A 20,350-nucleotide genomic window follows, 5' to 3' on the forward strand; every position below is an offset into this window, starting at 1 on the left:
TTTAGGACTGATGCGAGTGATAACCACCTCTGCATAACGCAGCAGATATATTTTGGATCCATACAAGTCAATAAAATAGCATGGTATCTTTGAATGCCTCACTGCATTATATATTTTTTATTCTGTAAAAAAAAATTCCATGTTCCATTGGACACATTATTATGGAGCTACAATCACACACAACAGGATGCAAACCTCAAGTCTTCTAGCTCTTGCCTTAGTTGATCATTTTCTTCTTGAAGTTTCTAAAAAAATAAAGAGACAATATCAAAGTCAAAAATTACAGGCACAGAAGTACAGTTTTACTTAAACCTATTCACTAAAATCTGCAGTCTACAGAAAATTGATCAGATCTCTGTTTAATATAATGATATACAAGTCCCGATGAAGGGCTTTATGACACCCATTAAATAGGGGACTCCTCACTCAAGAGATTCCAAAGTAATGAAAAGCCAAGCATAAAAACTTTCTAGCTGAGCCATGATCATGTATCCACAAGTGTCAGAAACGCTGTAAAGAACATAATAAAGACATCCAATATCATAAGAAAACATGACTGGATGTCACGTTGATAATAACAAAATAATATCTAGAAGTCACTAGTACACAGGTTACAAGTGATGATCTCGGATTGATCTGACTGGCTCCTATGTACTACAGCCTCATTGACCTTTCTGGCTTCTAAGAAATGTAAAATATGAATTACATATACATAAATTCACGCGTCGCCTCTTTTTTACAATGTACTCTACTTCGCTCTGAATTTTTCATGCTTTACTTTTAGCTTATTTTCCTTGGGAAATATACAGAAACACATTGGGAACTGACCGCCAATTTCTGCTCATTTCCTGAAGACCTCCTACTTGAGGCAAGTGACTGGAACTCAGTCTGGCCATCTCCTTTTAATAGCAGCTTTCCATGATTTCCTGGGCCAATGGAAAGATGTGTGCCTGCTGTGGACCGACGGACAAGCTTCCCAGCCTAGTTAAAAAGAAAAAAGAAAAGTAAAAAACGAGAGACTTAAAACATCATACACAAATTGACCATATTCACAGCGGGAAGCTGTACGAGTATAAACCACTATGGAAAATCAAGAGCGAAGTATCAGACGTCTAGAAATGTACTGCAAGACAGGACCAATTATAACTTCATAGAACCATGCCATGAAAAGTTAAGATAGTGTCAGAAAATTACAGTTTCTCTTCATTGGGAATTGGTACGTTACTTGGGTGTAAGCATCGCTTTAAATGGTATTATATCAATGAAGACTTGGCTAGGGGCGGATCTTCTAATAGACACTTATAGTGCCCAATGGTCCAAATCCTCTGCCTGATCATTGCTGTTAACACAAACACAAGAATTTCCCCAGCCATGGATACAAGAGTAGTTTATTGAACTCCAAATTCATTAGAGGTAATTCACTACAATGATGGAATCAATAAAATCACTTCATTTACCAGTGAGATCTAATCAACAATAAAATGCAGGGCTCCATTTCCATTGTTAAAAACAAAATCGCTATTTCTTTATCGTGATTTTATGCTGCTCATGCCACTTTTAAAAAGCAGGGCAGGTAAGCGGTGTTAATAAGGTGTATGCCAGATTTATCAAGTGTGACTTTTTAAAGGGGTTCTCAGCACCGGCAAACCCTTTTCAAATGGCCAGGTATGGTGCACGAGTATGCCAGTGTCCCAATAAAAGAAACACCGCTTAGACGCGTCTGGCGGGGGCCCTTGCACAAGGCAGTGTCTCTTTTACTGGGATGTACAGTCGTGGCCAAAAGTTTTGAGAATGACACAAATATTCGTTTTCACAAAGTTTGCTGATAAACTGCTTTTAGATCTTTGTTTCAGTTGTTTCTATGATGTAGTGAAATATAATTGCTCGCACTTCATACGTTTCAAAGGCTTTTATCGACAATTACATGACATTTATGCAAAGAGTCAGTATTTGCAGTGTTTGCCCTTCTTTTTCAGGACCTCTGCAATTCGACTGGGCATGCTCTCAATCAACTTCTGGGCCAATTCCTGAATGATAGCAAACCATTCTTTAATAATCACTTCTTGGAGTTTGTCAGAATTACTGGGTTTTTGTTTGTCCACCCGTCTCTTGAGGATTGACCACAAGTTCTCAATGGGATTAAGATCTGGGGAGTTTCCAGGCCATGGACCCAAAATGTCAACGTTTTGGTCCCCGAGCCACTTAGTTATCACTTTTGCCTTATGGCACAGTGCTCCATCGTGCTGGAAAATGCATTGTTCTTCACCAAACTGTTGTTGGATTGTTGGAAGAAGTTGCTGTTGGAGGGTGTTTTGGTACCATTCTTTATTCATGGCTGTGTTTTTGGGCAAAACTGTTAGTGAGCCCACTCCCTTGGATGAGAAGTAACCCCACACATGAATGGTCTCAGGATGCTTTACTGTTGGCATGACACAGGACTGATGGTAGCGCTCACACCTTTTCTTCTCCGGACAAGCCTTTTTCCTGATGCCCCAAACAATCGGAAAGAGGCTTCATCAGAGAATATGACTTTGCCCCAGTCCTCAGCAGTCCATTCACTATATTTTCTGCAGAAGATCAATCTGTCCCTGATGTTTTTTTTGGAAAGAAGTGGTTTCTTTGCTGCCCTTCTTGACACCAGGCCATCTTCCAAAAGTCTTCGCCTCACTGTGCGTGCAGATGCGCTCACACCTGCCTGCTGCCATTCCTGAGCAAGCTCTGCACTGGTGGCACTCCGATCCCGCAGCTGAATCCTCTTTAGGAGACGATCCTGGCACTTGCTGGATTTTCTGGGACGCCCTGAAGCCTTCTTAACAAGAATTGAACCTCTTTCCTTGAAGTTCTTGATGATCCTATACATTTTTGATTGAGGTGCATCAACCTCCTTTTAACAGGTCAAGTCTGCCATTTTAACCCAATCAGCCTGACATAAAGATCTCCAGCCTTGTGCTCGTCAACATTCTCACCTGAGTTAACAAGACGATTACTGAAATGATCTCAGCAGGTCCTTTAATGACAGCAAAGAAATGCAGTGGAAAGCTTTTTTTGGGATTAAGTTAATTTTCATGGCAAAGAAGGACTATGCAATTCATCTGATCACTCTTCATAACATTCTGGAGTATATGCAAATTGCTATTATAAAAACTTAAGCAGCAACTTTTCCAATTTCCAATATTTATGTAATTCTCAAAACTTTTGGCCATGACTGTACATTCACTCAAGTTTTTAAAGAATTTTCAATAAATATGGATTTTTCATAAAACAATGGTGGAGAACTATTCCTGCAATTTTATCAAACGTTCTGCAAAATTTGAGAAATCTGGCGCATGTCACACCAACTCAGATTCAAGAAAAACAAACTTTATAAAAAAAATCCCATCATGATAAATTTACCCCTTTGATTCTTCAGTGAGAACATCAATAATTTCAGTATTCCTTTCAATTAGCCAACCCAAAGAGATGATACAAAGAGTGGCCCCCGCTCTGCACAAGCACATAGTACATGGTTGTCGATTCATTAGAATGGAAGCAACATTTATCGCGCAGTGGCCACAAGGTTTGGGTTGCTGAACCAACAGTGATCAACTGATCGCCTGAATGTCCGCAATTAGAGAAACGGTTGTATAGCTGGGAGAACTTCTTTAAATACACATCGTTACTCTGTATTCCTCCTCCCTGACCAGTTTCTGTGTTTGACAATATCAACCACTCTCTCCTCTTGCAAACCCTCTTTTCCCTCAGTATCAGAGACCTGGCTCTCTCCTGGATCTCCTCGTACCTTATCAACAGAACCTTCAGTGTTTCCCATTCATACAAGACCTCCTCATCACTCTCAATCTGTTGGTGTCCCTGAAGTCCTGCATCCCTTACTTTTCCCCATTTGCACTTTTGGCCTGGGACAAGTGCCAATAGGATTTCTTGTGTGCATCCACCATACTCTGGAACATACTACCCCAACACATCAGACTGTCCTTCAACATCCAAACCTTCAAAAGCAACCTGAAAACCCACCTCTTTAAGAAAGCGTACCATCTGCAATAAGCACACTGCCATCAGACAGCCGATGAGCAGCTTTCACCCACACCTACTGTCTCCTTCCCCTCTCCCTCGTAGGCTCTCATGGGCATGGTCCTCTCTATACCAGTTACTAAGTTCATGCACATTGTACTTGTATTGCTCTACATTATGCATGTGTAACCTCTTAGATGTACAGCGCCATGAAATTAATGTAACAAGTGAATAATAATAGTTTTTTTTTTATTATTATTATTATGCAGTGGCCCATGGTTTGTGATCAACTGATCGGCTAAAGATTCATCTAGAGAAAGGGGTTGTATAGATGGGAGAACTTCTATAAATACACATACATTATATGGATATGTGGCCTTTGAAAAATGGAGCTGTAAAAAATAAAAGGTGGGATCTGATTGTTGCTATGGGCAACTAAGTCAGTTCTACTTTACACCAGTTTGATAAATCTCCCCCACTGAGCTGAATGCTGACAGATCCAAAAAACAATCCATGGCTCGTGTCTGTGAAGGTTCTCATTTATCCAGGTCATTGTATATATCTGTAAAGAATAAATCAAGGCAACTGGACGTACTGTAGATTTGTTCAAAACGTTTCACTCGTTCTTCCAACTCAGACTTGAGAAAGCTCGTTGGAAGAACGAGTGAAACGTTTTCAAGAAATCTACAGTACGTCCGGTTGCCTTGATTTATTCTTTACAGATATAATCCATGGATCATTCTTTTTTTTTTTTCTCCACTTGAAAAAACCAGGTGCAGATTGCATTCGAGCTTATTGTCAGAGGTATAAATCAGAAAGTTTAGCGCAGTCTTTTCTACACAGTTAACAAAAGGTGTAAAGACGTACACCACCCTGTCCGAGGCCATAAGGGCACTTTTTGGTCTCTGTTGAGTGAACAGAGCCCTAGGGGAACATCTAACATATAAACTGGGAGCTTTTCCAGGGAGATATACTCCAAATGCACAGTGCGCAGAGCCTAAATGGAATAACAGATTGCACCCGATTTGCTAGACAGATAGGTAAAGGGTAAGATAACAATACTAAACAACAAGTTTAACCCTTTTTTCATAGACTTGAAAAAATATTTAGTGATCAAATCTGTATTGGTAATAAAATGGGAAAGATTCTCTTTTTTCTTTTAGATTCAGAGGTTTTAGTAGCTTCTGCGGTCTTCAATGAGCAGCTGTAGTCCTCCACTGACACGTCCATTGTCCCGTTATAATAGGGGAACATGAATAGAAGTGATCGCAGTAGGAAAGCTTGCAAGCATGACACGTTCAGTGCCAAGCACCACACTCTAATTAGTGAGCAGTTCCGGTCTGACAAGAAGGCCTTAACCTTCTGGAGGGCATAATGAGCCAGGCAATGTTTGAAGCTTAAAAATAAGCTGCCCAGAACAAGTCGGGAGCTGAGAACTACTTTAAAATGTGCTAAACCAACAGATACAGGTGACCGAACACTGAACTGTACACTTGGCAAAGGCGAGAGAAGCGCTAGGGGTAGAGAAGGGTCGCTGGGGCTTTGTTGGTCCCTTTGTTTACGAAACAAGTGAGACAATCTTACCGATCCCAGCCCTTAGCGGACAGTTATGTGCAGCAAATTAGAGGCAGAGACAAAAGCGTTAGCTAGCGTTAAGAAAAATGAAAGGGGGCAAATCGAGAGGAATGAAATCTGGATATTAATGCTGAACTTCATTTAAATTAAATCTAATTATATATAACGGGTCGGGAGATATACACGCAAGTCTGAATGTAACAGGATTAGCTGGCTGTAAAGCAAACAGAAGTGGAGCGTTCCAGATCCTCTGATGCTGTAACACGAAGAATAGTTTTCCATTACTAACATAAAAATTCTTGGGGTTTTCTGAAATACATAACTTTTTGATGTTTTCATTGACATTTCTGTGCTGTTTAATAAAGTTTATCTTTATTTTTTTTAAAGAGGAATTCCAAGACCTATACTGCCACCCCATATGCCCTGGCCCCTCACAGAGGCGGTACTTACCTCGCTCCTCGACACCCACATCACTTGTGATGCCAGCACGGCAACCGCATCTCCTTGTCGCGTGGTTGAAAACGTCAGGCGTCGGGGCAGCCAATAGCAGGCTGCGATGGGAATGAGACTCCCCAGCGTCATCCGCGATGCTAGGGAAGCTCACTCCTGTTGCGCCCTGCTAATAGCTGATTCTCCCCCCCCCCCCCATCAAAAGCGACACGGGTGACGGGGAGCGAGGTAAGTAAAACCTTTATTGGGGGCCCAGGCATATGGGGGGCATAATAGGTCTGGACCCTTAAACGAAAAAAGGGGTCATTTTCCGTTTAAGGGTCCATTCAAACGTCCGCGAAATGGATCCGCATCCGTTCCGCAATTTTGTGGAACAGGTGCGGACCCATTCATTTTCAATGGGGCCGGAATGTGCTGTCCACATTTGCGGATCCACACAAAAATTTCCTATTCTTGGCCACAAAAAAAAATAACTGAAATAAAGTGGCCTAAATGGGAGGAAATGCTCAATAACCCCAAACACTGTAGCGTGTTTATAACCGGGGGAGCAATTCCTCCGCATGTGATCCGTTGCTAACAGCAATCCAAAGCAAAAGTGCATACAATGGAGGATGTCGGCAGCGGACCACATGCACCACAAAAACATTCTACACGAGATGGAATAATGTGTGGATGCAAATATAAAAATACATAAATCACTGCGAAAGGTGCACCACAATGATATGCAACTAACACTGGCCAATCCCTCAAGCTGATGTTAAGAACTGAGACTTTAGCCAATTTATTCCAGTCAGGAACACATCGGAGCCCTTTTGCAACACCATCAAGGTATCTCAGCGTGGCATGGGTTCCTACCACTAGACTCCCTGCGGTGTGTGAAGTGTGAACACAGTCTGAGAGGAGCTAAGATACAACTCACAGCCAAGCTCCCATATACCTCCATAGTGAGATCGCTCAGGCAGTGGGAGAGATAAGGCTGTAAGCCCCACCACTAACAGACCATGTGACACAGGCTACCAGGTGCATCAGAAAGCTAACAGCAGTACGTGGTGCATGTGGTCCGCTGCCGACATCCTCCATTGTATGCATTTTTGCTGGGGATTGCCGTTAGCAAAAGATCACATGCGGCGGAATTGCTCCCCCGGTTCTAAACACGCCACAGTGTTTAGGGTTTTTGAGCATTTCCTCTCATTTAGGCCACTTTATTTCAGTTATTTTTGTTGATATGTTTAGAATGTGCCATTACGTACTGCTGGTAGCATTCTGTTGCACCTGGTAGCCTGTGTCACGTGGTCTGTTATTGGTGGGGCTTACAGCCTCATCTCTCCCACTGCCTGAGCGATCTCACTATGGAGGTATGTGGGAGCTTGGCTGTAAGTTGTATCTTAGCACCTCTCAGACAGTGTTCACACACCGCTGGTAGTCTAGTGGTAGGAACCCATGCCACGCTGAGATACCTTGACGGTGGTGCAAAAGGGCTCCGATGTGTTCCTGACCGGAATACATTGGCTAAAGTTTCAGTTCTTAACATAAGCTTGAGGGATTGGCGAGTGTTGTCAGTTGCATATCATTGTGGTGCACCTTTCGCAGTGATTTACCTATTCTTGTCCGCAATTGCAGAAAAGAAAAGGCATTTTATATGAGAATGCCGGCGATTTGCGGTCTGCAACATGCGGAACGCACATTGCCGATGTCCGTGTTTTGCAGATCCGCAAAACACATACGGACGTGTGAATGGACCCTTAGTTTTTTACTCCCATCCTTCCCAGAACTATAACTTTATTTTTCCATTCACGTGTTTTTTGTGGGACAAGTTGAACTTTCTAATGGCACCATTTATGGTTTAAAGAATAGAAAGGAACTGCAGCACTCCCAGGTCTTCAAGAAGTATGCTTTATTCACCAAAATGTGCGATGTTTCGACCTTACATGGCCTTTCTCAAGCCATATCCAAACCATTTACGGTTGCATATGATGTAGTGGGAAGAAGGGAAAAGTTTCAAATGGGTGGCAATATATATATATATATATATATATATATATAAAAATAAAAAAAAACACACAATTCCACCATTGACCTGTTACTTTCTTTCAGTACAAACAATGATAGCACATTTAATAGTTTTTCTTGCATTTTAATACTGACAAAATAAAAAAATAAAACATTTCTTTGCATCTTCATATTAAGACTCCCATAAAAAAAATTTATTTTTATGTCTACGGAGCTGTGTGGGCTAATTTTTTTTGCAGGATAGTGTCTCCATAGGTACCCATCTGCGGAAGACTCAGATCATTCAGGAGGATAGAGGCTGCCTCACACAACATGCGGCTCCCCTGATTCCTGCTAGGGGGAGCTGTTGCACAGCTGGGAGTGCATGCTCCCGCTTTGTTTTTTTTTTGCTTGCATATACCATGTTCACATTTGACCACAGCATCCAAGGTGTTAAATGTGTGCGATTTAAGTTATGCGAGCAGGTGTCATCTTTAAATTAGGGTTGTCACGATACCAAAATTTTGATTAGATTGCGATACCATAAAAAAGTATTGCGATACTCGATACCATTCAAAAAAAATAAAACCCCCAAAAAAGCAGCGTGCATTCTGCATTTTATGCTCCGGCCCATAATCGAACAGTCCTACCAATTTTTGGGGGGGCCAAGGTGACAAAATGGCGAATTTTTTGGGTTTCTGCATTTTTCAGGAACGTTTGTATGTCGTACATTAAACCAGCAGTATTACAACCAGTCCCCCATGACAAAATGGAGGCTGTTGTGAAGGCCCTCATGGAGGCTAATCTGCTGCAGCGAGAGACAAACCTGCAGCAACGCAAGGCTAATAAGCAGCAGCAGGAGACTAGCCGGTTGCTGCTACAAAACATGATGGCTTTGCAGACAGCAGAAGCAACCCCGAGCGTCCACGATGCCCGGAAAGCAGTCCATGCCGCGATTCCTAAGATGACGTCCGCAGACGACATCGAAACCTACCTGGCGATGTACGAGAAAGTGGCCATCAGGGAAAAGCTACCCTGTGACCAGCGGGCTGAGGTTGTCGCTCCGTTCCTGGCATCCGATTCCCAGCGAGTGTATTTCGACTTGCTGGACGATCAAGCGGCCGACTACCAGAAAGTCAAGGGTGAGATTCTGAAAAGACTGGGGGTGAATGTGTTGGCAAGGACCCAGCGGTTGCATCAGTGGGGGGGTTCAACCCGGCTGAGCCTAGAAGACCCCAGTATTATAACTTACTTCACCTCTTGCAAAAATGGCTACAACCTGATGTGCAGAGTCCCACTGTTATGCTGGATCGTATTTTAGCCGATATGTTCTGGATGGCTTTGCCATACCCTCTCCAGAACTGGATCGGTCAGGTGTCTCCTGGCAATGACCTTGAGATGGTGGACCTGGTGGAACGCTATAAAGCTACCAGGAATCAAAATGAGTATTCAGTTGGGGGGGGGGGGGGTCGGCAAACCCCAGAGTCGATAAAACCCGCCCGGTTTACCCACGGCAGACCTGGCTCCAATAGTCTCTCGGCGGTGTCAGGAGCCTCAACCGGTTGAGCCCATGGACACTAACTATGGCTACTGTCAGTCGCTATATGCCAAGAAGCTGTGTGCAACAGGTACCCCAGAATCTCTAGATCATTTGTGCCAGGTGGAAGTGGAAGACACTCCGGCGGAGGCTCTGCTGGACTCAGAGTCTGGTGACCCTAGAAAGGTGCGGTCCCCTGAGTATACTGCCCGGAAAGTCGGAGTGATGTGCATCCACGGAGACTTAAAAGACTATCCCACCTCGCTGGTGTCTCTAACTACGGTGGCCGTCGCCACAAATCTACATTATGAACTCATAATAGGGAGAGACTTCCCAGCACTGTGGCCTGCTATGAGAGTGACTGATACCCATGAGACAGGGGTAACCCTAGCAGAGTTGCCCGGCTCAGGTGGGAGACCAGAACCCTGGGAACCCGAGACCCGAAGGGCCAGCAGTAGGGGTGACAGCCCCGCCAAGTGTGATGGTGGGAGACGTGGAGGACTTGCCGCCGAGTCCTGAATTGGCAGACATCAATGTCTCCAGGGATAACTTTAGGACTACCTAAAGAGGTTCTGACCGACCAAGGGACCCCTTTTATGTCCAAGGGAACTCTATAAGTTGCTACACATAAAACAGCTACGGACGTCCTTTTACCATCAGCAAACGGATGGTCTGGTAGAAAGGTTTAACCAAATATTTTTTAATATGTTGAAAAGGGTGGTGGCTAAAGTTGGGAAGGACTACTGCCCTATCTCATGTTCGCAGTGTGAGAGGTACCCCAGGCCTCTACTGGGTTCTCGCCCTTCGAACTGCTATATGGGAGACACCCTCGCGGTCTCTTGGACGTGGCCAAAAAGGCGTGGGAACAACCCACTCCACATAAAAGCGTCATTGAGTATGTTACCCAGACGCAAGATTGCATAGAGACAGTGTTGCCTCTTGTTAGGAAGCATATGGAGGCAGCTGTCACGGACGGTGTACAGGAAACAAGACAAAGCAACATGCATATATGACTCACTGGATCCAAAGCTAAGGAACCAAAAGGGAGACCCCTGCACAAGACCTAGCACTTTCCCTGGCTGCTCAGCCTATGCAAAGATCCCAAAGGTGGATGGTTGCATATCCACGTACCTCGACTATATAACCCCTGAACAGCCTACAATAGTGAGGGGACACGACCACCGGCTCCCTACACCAGACACGGAGGGAGTCAGGGTCACCTGGGATCCAGCAAACAGAAAATAACAGATAAATGTACAGCACTTAACTTTGTAGCAGACTGGGAAACAGGATCAGCATGCACACACACTCCAGGAAGAAGTATAAGCCGCCCAGTAAAGCATTATGGGGAGGAATTTAAAGGGAAGCAATCAGTCCAACTACATGACAGCTGAGAGAGGCTAACGAGATGAGGAACTGAATACCACGACAAAGAAAACTCAAGGAGGAGGTTCTGGAAGGCCTCTGTCAGAGCTTCTCAGCTGTCTGGTTGTGACAGCAGCTCAACAGCCCAGAGGCGGGTATATAATCGGCAGACTTGGGTTTCGGATTTTTAACCCGGGTGATCAGGTTTTGGTTCTGGTGCCGACGTGGACAGCAAGTTCCTGGCTAGGTGATAGGGGCCCTACGAGGTACTCGAGAAAATTGGAGATGTAAACTACGAGGTACACCAGCCACGGCGGCAAATGCCAGAGCAGGTTTACATGTGAATTTACTCAAACCGTGGAAAGATAGGGAAACCTGTACAGAAGACAGCCCACGGCCGGGTTTTCTAGGAGAAGAGGTACCGGCCCCTCTGTCTGATGCAAGAGAGGCGGCTGCCACAGTAAAGATTGCTGACAGCCTCTCCTCTAAACAGACTCAGGAGGTCAGGGAGTTTGTTAGTCGGAACACAGATGTGTTCTTGGACCTCCCTGGACAAACTTCCATAAACCAGCATGACATTGTCACTGACCCTCAGGCAAAAGTCTGATTAAAACCATACCGGGTACCCGAGGTTCGGCGACAAGCCATATCAGAGGAGGTGCAGCTAATGCTGCAGCTAGACGTCATTGAGAAGTCAGAAAGTGAGTCGGACAGTCCTATAGTATTGATACCGAAGCCGGACGGGACGTTGCGGTTTTGTAACGACTTTCGAAAACTTAACGAGGTTTACAAATTCAATGCATATCCCATGCCCTAGGTGGATGAGCTCATCGAAAGGTTAGGAAAAGGCCCGGTATTTTTCTGTTTTGGACCTTACGAAAGGGTAATGCCAGGTGCCCTTAACAGAGGCTGCCAAAGAGAAAACTGCCTTCATCACACCTGAGGGGCTGTATCAATATAAGGTCTTACCCTTTGGTCTGCATAGCGCCCCCGCCACCTTTCAAAAACTAATAGACATCGTGCTTCGTCCACAACGTCGGTACGCTTCGGCTTACCTGGACGATATTGCCATCCACAGTACCGACTGGGAAAGTCACCTACCCAAAGTGCAGGCTGTAGTGGACTCACTTCGGAAAGCTGGCCTAACCCCATACCCCAAAAAATTTACGATAGGGTTAGAAGAGACTAAGTACCTGGGAATGTCATTGGGCACAGTCATCAAACGCCAAGTGAACAAAATAGCGGCGATACGGAATTGGCCCCGACCTGTCACCACTAGGCAAATAAAGTCACCCCTGGGAATGGTGGGCTATTACATGAGGGTTGTTCCCCACTTTGCTACTTTAGCCGCGCTCTTGACAGGACTCTTGAAGGGACACAAATCAATGATGGTTCGCTGGGATGATCGGGCGGGAGAGGCTTTCTTTGCTTTGAAGTCGGCCCTGTGCGGGTCCCCGATTTTGGTGACGCCTGACTTCAAAGGAGTTTATAATACAGACCGAGGCCTCCGAAGTAGGCCTCGGTGCTGTACTGTCTCAGGAAGTCAACAGGGAGGAGCATCCCATTGTCTTCCTCAGCCGTAAGCTCACCCCAGCCGAGACCAGGTATAGTATAGTGGAGAGAGAGTGCCTGGCTATCAAGTGGGCACTCCCGCTATTATTTATTGGGGACAAAATTCTGCCTGGTGACTGACTACTCCCCTCTCAAGTGGATGAGCTAGGCCAAAGATAGGAATGCCCGGGTCACCAGATGGTTTCTCTCCCTACAAAACTTTTTTGGTGGAATGCAGGGCAGGCCGGTTACAGGGAAATGTGGATGCCCTGTCCCGGGTATACTGTCTGGTGTGTGTTCACCCCCTCAGGGTTGAACAAAGTGGGGGGTGTATGACACAGTGAGAGGATTGGTCTGGGAAAACAGGTATTTTCCTCCCAGCATGTGCTGCTGCCTGATTTACAGCCAGGTCAGGTCAAATACCAGACCGGATTTTAAGTGCCGGTCCGGGTTTTGGCAGCATCTGGCTGTCCTTAAATAGGCAGGTAGGCTCAGAAGCGAGGTCTCTGTGTTGGGATCTGGGAGTCTTGTGTCTGGATGAAGGCTTGCTACCTGTTTGGCGTGAAAACAAGTTGGTGCTGCTATCAGCAAGGTGAGCAAGGAGGCAGAATTGCCGCATGGTGTGAATTACCACCAACACCGCAAGGTGACTTTTTGCTCGATTATGACTGCTTGTTTTCTCACTTGCCTAAAGTGTGAATAAAAACACTGAACTGTTTGATCCAAAGAACTTGTTGTTGCCTCTATACTGCGTCCGCTAATCCTGTCTACCAGAGCGAAACCCCACTGTAGGGACACGAAAATGGCCTTTAGTAGATCAGTAACAGGAATGTCTGCCAAAATGCAAAATACAGAGGAGCTGCACCCCATTCACTGTCTCTACAAGCTGAAGTCATAGTTAGGGCCGGGTTCAAATCACTGTATAGTTTTAGCTCTAGTTAACAGCACTCCATCGCCATCTATAGACTCCAACTGAGTGTATGAGCGGCCAAGTCAGAAAAGGTGGAGGTCCAGCCTAAGGATACTTTCACACTGGCGTTTTAGCTTTCCGTTTGTGAGATCTCTTAGTGAAACTCGTTCAGGGCTCTCACAAACTGATCAGTTTTGCCCTAATGCATTCTGAAATGGAACAGGATCCGCTCAGAATACCTCAGTTTGCCTCCGTTCCGTCTCCATTCCGCTTTGGAGGCGGACACCAAAACGCTGCTTGCAGAGTTTTGGTGTCCATCTGACGAAACGGAGCCAAACCGATCTGTTCTGAAACACAATGTAAGTCAATGGGGATGGATCCGTTTTCTCTGACACAATCTGGCACAACAGAAAACAGATCCGTCCTCAATTGACTTTCAATGGTGTTCAAGACGTTTTGGCTATGTTAAAGATAATACAAATGGATCCGATCTGAACGGATGCAGACAGTTGTATTATCTGAACATACTCGCCTGGGCAGATCCATGACGGATCCGCACCAAACGCAAGTGTGAAAGTAGCCTTAAAGGGAATTGGTCACCTAGTTTGAGCATATTAAGGTGTTACTACTGCCATGTACAATAAAATACCTTATTTCTTGCTGTATTCTTAATTTTTTGTTTCATGGTTTCATTAGCGATAAAATCCTTTTTATGTTATGCAAATGAGTGTCCAAGGTGCCCAGAGGGGCGTTATTATCCTTCTCTGGAGCCCAGTAACTCCCCCTACAGTGCCCAGTCCGCCTTTCTTTCGAGCCCAAGCACTCCTCTTCCAGCACAAGTAACTGCCCACACCCAAACTCTTTGCCGTCGCCCCCCTCCGCTATGTGAAATCTCACGCAGGCGCAGTACCGCAATGTAGAAGCTCTTGAGGGCAACAGCTTCAAATGTGTCACTGGGCATGCGCCGAGCCCAGTGACAAATTTAAAACTATTGCCCTCAGGAGCTTCTACATCGCGCAGGCTGTCCGCGGTACTACGCCTGCGTGAGATTTCACCGAGCGGACGCAGGAATCTGTGGGCGTAGTTACATCCAAATAATCACATAGCGGAGGGGGGCGGCAGCAAAGAGTTCGGGTGTGGGCAGTTACTTATGCTGGAAGAGGAGTGCTTAGGCTCTAAAGGAAGGCGGACTGGGCACTGTAGGGGGAGTTACTGGGCTCCAGAGAAGGATAATAACGCCCCTCTGGGCACCTTGGACACTCATTTGCATAACATAAAAAGTGGATTTTATCACTAATGAAACAAAAAATTAAGACTACAGCAAGAAATAAGGTATTTTATTGTACATGGCAGTAGTAACACCTTAATATGCTCAAACCAGGTGACCAATTCCCTTTAAACCTTTGCAGATCACATATTTGTCACATCTTAAATTAAAAAGGTTGCTTCAGTGCAAAAACTGCAGATACTCAGTTTTCTGCTGATATTTTAAGGTAGAGAAAGGCCGAGCCAGAAAGAAAGGCCACACATCTGTTCACACACTGCAGAGCAGGAAACGGGTTATATTTGTGCTATTCCCAGGGCCGGAACATTTATCAAATAAGGTCTTCAGCTTCATGTAAAATGTCTATACATCTACACAGAGGACAACCATACCAAAGACACATCATAAATTCCCAATGAAGCAAAAATAAAAGCATTAAATAGTCAAAGCTCTACTATTAAAACCAAGCTGCTGTTTGTATCTGCTGTTTAATGTACCGCATAGAGACCTGCACACAGGGTTAATAGTCTCCACCCAGTAATAATACAGACGCAGCAAAGCTGAACAGGTCACTATAAGATTTTTATAACTTCATCTGTATTCTCCTTAAAGGCCATCTGTCAGCAGATTTGTACCTATGACACTGCTGACCTGTTACATGTGCACTTGGCAGCTGAAGGCATCTGTGTTGGTCCCATGGTCATATGTGTCCGCATTGCTAAGAAAAACTAAGTTTTAATATATGCAAATGAGCCTCTAGGAGCAACAGGGGCATGGTCATTACTCCTAGAGGCTCAGCTCTCTCTGCAACTGCCACACCTCCCTGCACTATGATTGACAGGGCCAGACGTGAAGATGTTTTCATATGTGTGTCATATAATATGTGTAATTTGAAGGGTTATTCCCATCTCAGACAATGGGGACATATCGCTAGGATATGCCCCTAATGTCTGATAGGTGCAGGTCACACCTTTGGGACCCGCACTATACTTAGAACAGAGCCCGCAAAGTCCCTCTGCTTTCATTTCTATGGGTGCCCCGAAAGCGTGCCGCTTGGCTATTTTTGGAAGTCCCATTAATGGGAGGCCTACTGCGCAAGCGTGGACACCATTCCAATTTCACTCCTATGGAGCCAACGAAAATGGCCGAGACAGTGCTAGGCTATTTTTGGCATTCTCGTAGGAAATGAACGGTGCCTCCTCCGGGACTTTGTAGGCTCCGTTCTAAGCATAGGTGTGGGTCCCAGAAGTGGGATCCTCACCTATTAGAAATTTGGGGCATATCCTAGCGATATGCCCCCAATGTCCGAGATGGGAATAACCCTTTAATTTCTAAACAGGTACAAACGGGCAATTAGCAGTGCACCACATGTGAACCCTACTTCTGGGCTGCATTGTGTATAGACAGCTTAAGGCCCCTTTCACACGGGCGAGTATTCCGCGCGGGTGCAATGCGCGAGTTGAACGCATTGCACCCGCACTGAATCAGGACCCATTCATTTCTATGGGGCTGTTCACATGAGCGGTGATTTTCACGCATCACTTGTGCTTTGCGTGAAAATCACAGCAAGCTCTATTTTGTGCGTTTTTCAAGCAACGCAGGCCCCATAGAAGTGAGTTGGGCCGTGTGACAATAGCAAGCATCTGCAAGCAAGTGCGGATGCGGTGCGATTTTCACACACGGTTGCTAGGTGAATACAGAATGCATAGTACAATAGCGCTGGAGGGGTTAAAAAATAATAATAATTTAACTCACCTTAATCCACTTGCTCGCGCAGCCCGGCTTCTCTTCTTTGCTGTGTACAGGAAAAGGACCTGTGATGAAGTCACTCCGGTCGTCACATGGTCCATCACATGATCCATCACCATGGTAAAAGATCATGTGATGACCGGAGTGACGTCAACACAGGTCCTTTTCCTGTACACAGCAAAGAAGAGAAGCCGGGCTGCGCGAGCAAGTGGATTAAGGTGAGTTCAAGTATTTATTATTTTTTTTTAACCCCTCCAGCGCTATTGTACTATGCATTCTGTATTCAGAATGCTATTAATTTTCCTTATAACCATGTTATAAGGGAAAATAATACAATCTACAGAACACCGATCCCAAACCCGAACTTCTGTGAAGAAGTTCGGGTCTGGGTAACAAACATGCCGATTTTTCTCACACGTGTGCAAAACGCATTACAATGTTTTGCACTCGCGTGGAAAAATCACGCATGTTCCCGCAACGCACCCGCACCTTTTCCCGCAACGCTTGTGCGAAAGAGGCCTAAGTGTCATTTAGATTCCATTCTGTCACAAACAAGTATCATTTTTAAGTACACTTAAAAATAGAGCGCAATAAAGAAAGAAATGAAATAGAAAATGAAAATAAAACGGTAACAAAATATGCTACAAAATGTTTTAATCCTTTTATTGCAGTTCTGTACTGGAAACAAGTGCTGGATTATCACATTCTCTGAATAAGGAAGGGGGTTCAAGAGAGGGGGAGGTCTAGCCAGGTCTATAAAATCAGCTTCATTGAAATAATGTAACCAAACGGAAAAGAAAAATAATTCTCACAGCAAGAAGCTGTTTAATAGGAAAAGTCCAGGCGGTGCAGTAACCCCCCCCCCCCCCCCACCTCCACACACAGACACTGCGACAGCTGCTAAAATATCTGAATGTCAAGGCTTTATAGCACCTACTTGTTTGCAAATAGGGTGCCTAGAAAATAAATTCTGGGAAATCAGCTGCGGAAAATGATTTTTTTTTATTACTGTTTTTTTTCACATTTTCCAGGAATTTGTTGTATGAAATAACATAATTGCTGTCTAAGTTTAGCTGGACGTCATTTAGTGAAAGAGTTTTTAGAAACTGTACAAAGTAAATGGAACACAGAGATCAGATGTTCTATAACGCAAATCTGAAAAACACCAGGAAAGCTGCAATTGCAGGGGTTGTGCAGCCGGTACACAATGATGACCTGTCCTCAAGATAGGTCATCAATATCTGATCGGGGGGGTCCGACTCCCGCCGATCAGCTGTTTGAAGAGGAGGCGATGCTCGTGCAACCGTACTTACTCTTCAAGATTTCACTGCGCAACGTCTTGGTGGCAGAGAGTAATTAAAAGCACTCGTGCCATTCCCTTGGACCAGCACTTGTACTTACACTGCGCCACCACTACAAGCAAGACAGCGCACAGTGTAATTTTGAAAAGGAAGCAGAACTCGCACGAGCATTGCCTCCTCTTCAAACAGCTGATCAGGAGGGGTGACAGGAGTCAGACCTCTGCCGATCAGTTACTGGTGACTTATTAATGATTATGACCCATTTAAGGTCAACCTGCTACCAGAAATGAAACCTGCGAGAAAAGTGCTAGGAGCTGCAGTACAACATACCACCTACATATCTTAGCCGAGCGTCAGGTCAGAGCACGGGCCTCCACGTATTAAGGGGGGGGGGGGGTGCACTGTGCCCGCCGCCACCAATGACAACCTTTAATACAGATACAGGAGGCGGGTGCCGGCAGAATCACATCTGTCCATATGATGCACTCTGTGTCCAAATAGTGCGGCACCTAAGGGGTTAACTGCCGCGGATCTCAGCTACCCCTCATAGAGGTCGGGTGCGGGCTATATGATTCTGCAGCCAGCACCCGCCTCCTGTATTTGAATAAATGAGTTACCTTCATTGGTGGCAGTGGCCACAGCTTCTCCCCTCCTCTTCCCCTCTGCATTCTCATTGGTGGTGGCAGCACAGGGGGAGGAGGGGACTGCTTTTTTCTTCCTTCTCCCCAGTGCTGCTAATATTTCGAAACCTGCGACATCCCTGGCCCACTCCTCTCTGTGAGCCGCATATGTAGAGGAGAGCGCGCTCCTCTGAGAGCCGCAAGTGAAGGTGCGAGGAGCCGCATTCGGCTCGCGAGCCGCGGGTTGGCCACCCCTGATATAAGGTCTCACAGCTGACAATGCATATCAGAGCAAAAACCAAGTCATGAGAAAAAGAACTGCCTGTAAAGCTCAAAGACAGGATTATGTGGAGGCACAGATCTGGAGAAGGGTACAAAAAACATTTCTGCTCCACTGAAAGTTCCCAGGAGAACAGTGGCCTCCATAATTCTGAAATAGAAGACATTTGGAACAACCTGGACTATTCCTAGAGCTGGTTGCCTCACCAAAATAAGTTATCCTAGGGGCTTGGTAAGAGAGGTGACCAAGAACCCAATGGCTGAGCTCCAAAGGGCCTGTGTGCAGAGGATAGAAACTTCCAGAAGGTCAACCATCACTGCAGCACTCAAACAATCTGCACTTTAATGCCAGAAAAAAAAGCCCTTCCTCAGTAAGGGCTTATGAACATGGCCATAGCTGTTTTTGTGGTCCGCAAACTGCGGATCTCACAAATATGGATACCAGCCGTGTGCGTTCCACATTTTGAAGACACGAATAGGAAATGTTATATTTTTTTTGGTGGGGCCACAGAACAGTCATACGGATGAGGACAGCAACCGATGTGCTGTCGGCATCTTTTGCGGTACCACTGAAGTGAATGGGCCTGCATCTACTCCAGTGAGCACTGAAGCTCCCTGATATGTGGGCATGGTGGGAATAGGACACCCGCTAATGTGATAATGATGGCCAATGCTGAGGTATGCCTGTACTATTAAAATAAAAAAATATTTATCCCATACAACAAACAGGAAAAAAAAAAAGTCAAAATGGCAGATTTGCCGTTTTTTGGTTGCTTCATCTCCCACAAAAAAATTTAATAAAAATTTATCAAAAAGTCATACACACCCCAAAATGGTATCAGTGACAAGTACAGATCACCCCACAAAAAATGAGAACCCACAAAGCTATGTACACATAACTTCAAAAAACTTTATAGGGTCAGAATATGGCGATGGATAGAAAAATAATTTCTTAAAGTTTTTTTGTTTTTTTTTTCCTTTCAGTACTAAAAGGCAAGAAAAACTATACATATGTAGTATCACCAGATTTTTACGGTTCCGGACAATTATAAAAAAAAAAAAAAAAAAAAAAAAAAAACACACAACAGGTCAGTATTACCGTATGGGGAACGCCAGGAAAACAAAACCCATAAAACAGTTGAAGAATTTTTTATTTATTTTTTTTTCAATTTCAACCCATTTGGAATTATTTTACAGCTACCCACTACATCAATGCAATATTTAATGGTGGAAATAGAAAGTGCAACTTGTGCCGCAAAAAACAAGCCCAGCTATGTACATAAAAAAATAAAAAAGTTATGGCCCCAGAAAGGCAGGAAGTTAAAAAATCAGAACGCAGTACATTCCGTTGTTTTGCGGACCCGTTAAAGTGAATGGTTCCGCATACGGTCCGCAAAAAAAAAAAAGGAACGGAAACGGAAAGAAAAAAAATACATTTGTGTGCATGAGCCCTTACTTTTAGACCATATTAATATATCTGTCCCAGTGAGCAGAGCTTTATAGGGTTAAAAATCTTGGACAAGCCCTCCAATAGCCTAAAATGTCATATTTACCCATTTCTACAGTGCTTGTCCGATTCTCCTGATGCTGTTAGTAGTAGCATGCTGCCACTGCAACCAATCACTGTCCTCAGCAATCTGTGCCCTTATTCAAACAATTGGGGGGTTGTGAGAGGAGCGGCCCATGGCACAGCAGCACGCCGATACTGGCAGATCAGCAGCCTCCTCCCTAATAACAAAGCTCTGTTCTGTA

General features: G+C 44.8%; 1 protein-coding gene across 3 annotated transcripts in view; it reads right to left on the reverse strand.

Annotated features, from left to right (window-relative positions):
• The window catches only part of LOC122935520, a 122,317-nt gene that overhangs the window by 93,731 nt on the left and 8,236 nt on the right, over positions 1 to 20,350 (reverse strand). For all 3 annotated transcript variants that reach the window (XM_044291302.1, XM_044291290.1, XM_044291295.1), the window contains exons 3-4: positions 829 to 981; positions 196 to 245 (exon numbers count right to left, since the gene is read on the reverse strand). In XM_044291302.1, coding sequence (XP_044147237.1) covers positions 196 to 245; positions 829 to 981 — 203 coding nt within the window. The remainder of the gene's footprint in view (positions 1 to 195; positions 246 to 828; positions 982 to 20,350) is intronic.

This window comes from Bufo gargarizans, chromosome 1, assembly GCF_014858855.1.
Source record: "Bufo gargarizans isolate SCDJY-AF-19 chromosome 1, ASM1485885v1, whole genome shotgun sequence".
Taxonomy (NCBI): domain Eukaryota; kingdom Metazoa; phylum Chordata; class Amphibia; order Anura; family Bufonidae; genus Bufo; species Bufo gargarizans.